General features: G+C 41.3%; 1 protein-coding gene across 1 annotated transcript in view; it reads left to right on the plus strand.

Annotated features, from left to right (window-relative positions):
• Positions 1 to 627: 627 nt before the first annotated feature.
• The window catches only part of LOC108797043 (retinol dehydrogenase 3-like), an 8,122-nt gene continuing 5,868 nt past the window's right edge, over positions 628 to 2,881 (plus strand). The window contains exon 1 of the mRNA XM_018568609.1: positions 628 to 950. Within this exon, the coding sequence (XP_018424111.1) occupies positions 629 to 950 (322 nt within the window). The 5' untranslated portion in view covers position 628. The remainder of the gene's footprint in view (positions 951 to 2,881) is intronic.

Here is a 2,881-nt window from a genome sequence, read left to right on the forward strand (position 1 = left end):
TCAGCGCGCAGGCCAATCACAGGCACTAAACATGTTCCCGGTCCGCAGCTGCAGAGATCGGGAAATTTCTCGATCAATATTGTACTGCACATGTATGTATCTATGTGTGCACTCACATCTCTAATGTGAAAAAAAAATGTCAGTCTGGTAGAAAGTAGAAAATAAAAACAAAACAGTCTGTCATCAATATTGGTCATTATTCTATGCTGATTAGAAATTCAGACTTCTTGAAAGTTACTTAATCAACAGTAATAAAATGTCTGTGAAGGTTCTCATTCATCCACATCATGGTATATCTGTAAAAAATTAGTCAAGGCAACTGGACTTGCTGTATTGTTTTTTTTTCTTGAAGAAGTTTCACTGGACATCTGACATCCAGCTTTCTCAATTCAGAATGACTTGTACAAAAAATTATCTGGGAATAAGTATGGTGGGAATAAGTATGGTGAATGTTGCTCCAATCCACATAATCTGTTAGTGGCAACTAGGTGTTGATTGCATTTGCATAATTGGAGTCTAGGGGGTGTTATCAACCTGCCCAGTGACTCTGTGCTGATTAGAAATTCAGATTTCTTGAAAGGTACTTAATCAGCAGTAATAAAACCATTTTTTTTTTTTTGCAGAACAAATGTGCATCATGTTGTTCCCTCTGCTGGTGGTGTTGGGTTTGATTCTTCTGTACAGATGGTACAGGCAGAGTCACATACTGGAGAATCTCTCACATAAATATGTTTTTATCACTGGATGTGATTCTGGATTTGGGAACTTGCTGGCTAAGCAGTTGGACAAACGTGGAATGAAGGTCCTGGCTGCCTGTCTGACGGAGACCGGTTCTGAATATCTGAAGAAGGAGACTTCCAGCAGACTGCAAACAAGAATCCTGGATCTCACTGACAGCAAAAGTGTGAGCTCTGCTGCCAAGTGGGTATCAACCATCGTTGGAAATGAAGGTCATTTTTTTTTCAAACATTTGTAACTTGCGTTATTGTAATTGTTCTTATTCTTCTTGTATAAAATGTCTTAAAGCCTTCAACTGGCACAGTTGATCATGCGATAATCGCAAAGGTGTATGGAAGGCATGCAACCGTTTTTACTGTATGGTCGCACGTCTTTTGTCGAAACAGCATGCTAGAAAATCCGCCGAGAACCGTACGATTGTCGGCGGGTTTCTAGCCTGCTGGTTCGACAACTGCGGAACGGGCCGGTGTGTGCCCGTTCAGCATTGCGGTCATCGATGATCATATGATCGTACAAGCTTTTAATTAGCTTACAACCATCGCAACACAAAAGTCTTGCGATGGTTATAAGGTGTATGAGCACTTTAAGTCTATGGGCAAGCAGATGTAAACAGTCCTGCGTCCATATACATCCAATTATCTCAGAGTCTAAAAAAGTAAGTAAGAGTTCTGTTTTGTTTTGTTGGACTTGAATGGGTCCCTCTCAGTCCTTCTCCTCCCTCCTAGCCCTCCTCCCCCTGCCAGTGAAATCAAAGCACTGCGAGATTCCCGCACGCTGCACTTTGCTTTTGTTTACATCTCAGGAATTAAAGTGACGCTAAACTCAGGAGTTAAATCTTAAAAATACATTCCAGTACCTCAATTATTAACACAAATGTATCTTATTTGTGTATCCTCAAATCATCCGTGAATTCATGCTGATTCTGTCCTTCCTTCTGGAGAGTGGCTACTTTTTCCCCCCATGATCCGTGTGTGTGTTGTAAAGAAGTCACCGCTACAAGATCGCTCCTGTGGTGGACTACAATCTCAATACAAATTATTCAACTAAATGTGAGATTGTAGTCCATCATGGGAGTGAGCTTGGAGTGGTGGCTAATAATAAATTACTTTTTGCCTTTGTTATTGTTCAGCTCTAAATGCTCCGAAATCCGTTTTATTTTTCTCCAGCCACAAATCCTCCAAGCTCGCTCCCGTGATGGGCTACAATCTCACATTTATATTCCCAATTTGTATGAAGATTGTAGTCTATCACAGAAGTGAGCTTTGAGCGGTGGCTACTTTACAACACACAGGGACCATGGGGAACAAAAGTAGCCACCCTCTAGAAGGAAGGACAGTGTCGGCACCAATTCAGAGATGATTTGAGGATCTACAGCCGAGTGATAGACAAATAAGACACATTTTTGTTAATAGTTAAGGTAGTTTAATGCATTTTTAAGATTTGACTCCCGAATTTGGTGTCACTTTAATAAAACCCAGAAATAATGACATGGCAACCAGATCATAAATTCTGGTATTGCCGGGTAATTTCCAGTAAGTTTCCAAATCTGCAAATTAGTGAGCAACAAATGGAGACAAAAAGACACAAAATTACTTGATTCCCTGGAGAAAATACCTGGGGAGAGAGACAAAAATGACACTATTTGTTCTGCATGTAAGGTTTAATTGTCAGTTTCAATTCTTACAGCTCCAGACGCACAGCTAAAACACATATAGAAGCTGTTTTACCTGCAAATGGATTTGTATTTCTGCCCATCCAGTACTGAGATTTTCATAGGCATGTCAGACAGCACAGTCAGGTTATTGACCTGACATTTCTCTACAGCACTTAGAGACAGTGTCACTTTTTCCATTAAGTGACAGTATCTTTGTAAAGGACCACCACCGACCCTGATACTGACCTTGCCATCACTCTCTTGATGCTCCTTCCACTGCCTCAGATGGCAAAAATACCTGTTGTTTCTATGTATGGGGGAGAATGTGAAAGTGCTTGGATCTAGCAGCCAATAGCGAGGCCCAAGCACATGACAGAGGGGGTGATGTAGCTATTAGCCTCCAGCACCAGCCATCAGTGATGCAAAAAAGAGCAGCTGGCAATGTTAGTACCATTGGGTTGGGGGGGGGGGGGGGTTTTTTAAAAGAAC

Source organism: Nanorana parkeri, unplaced genomic scaffold (genome assembly GCF_000935625.1).
Source record: "Nanorana parkeri isolate BGI_ZX_2015 unplaced genomic scaffold, ASM93562v1 scaffold1216, whole genome shotgun sequence".
NCBI classification, from domain to species: domain Eukaryota; kingdom Metazoa; phylum Chordata; class Amphibia; order Anura; family Dicroglossidae; genus Nanorana; species Nanorana parkeri.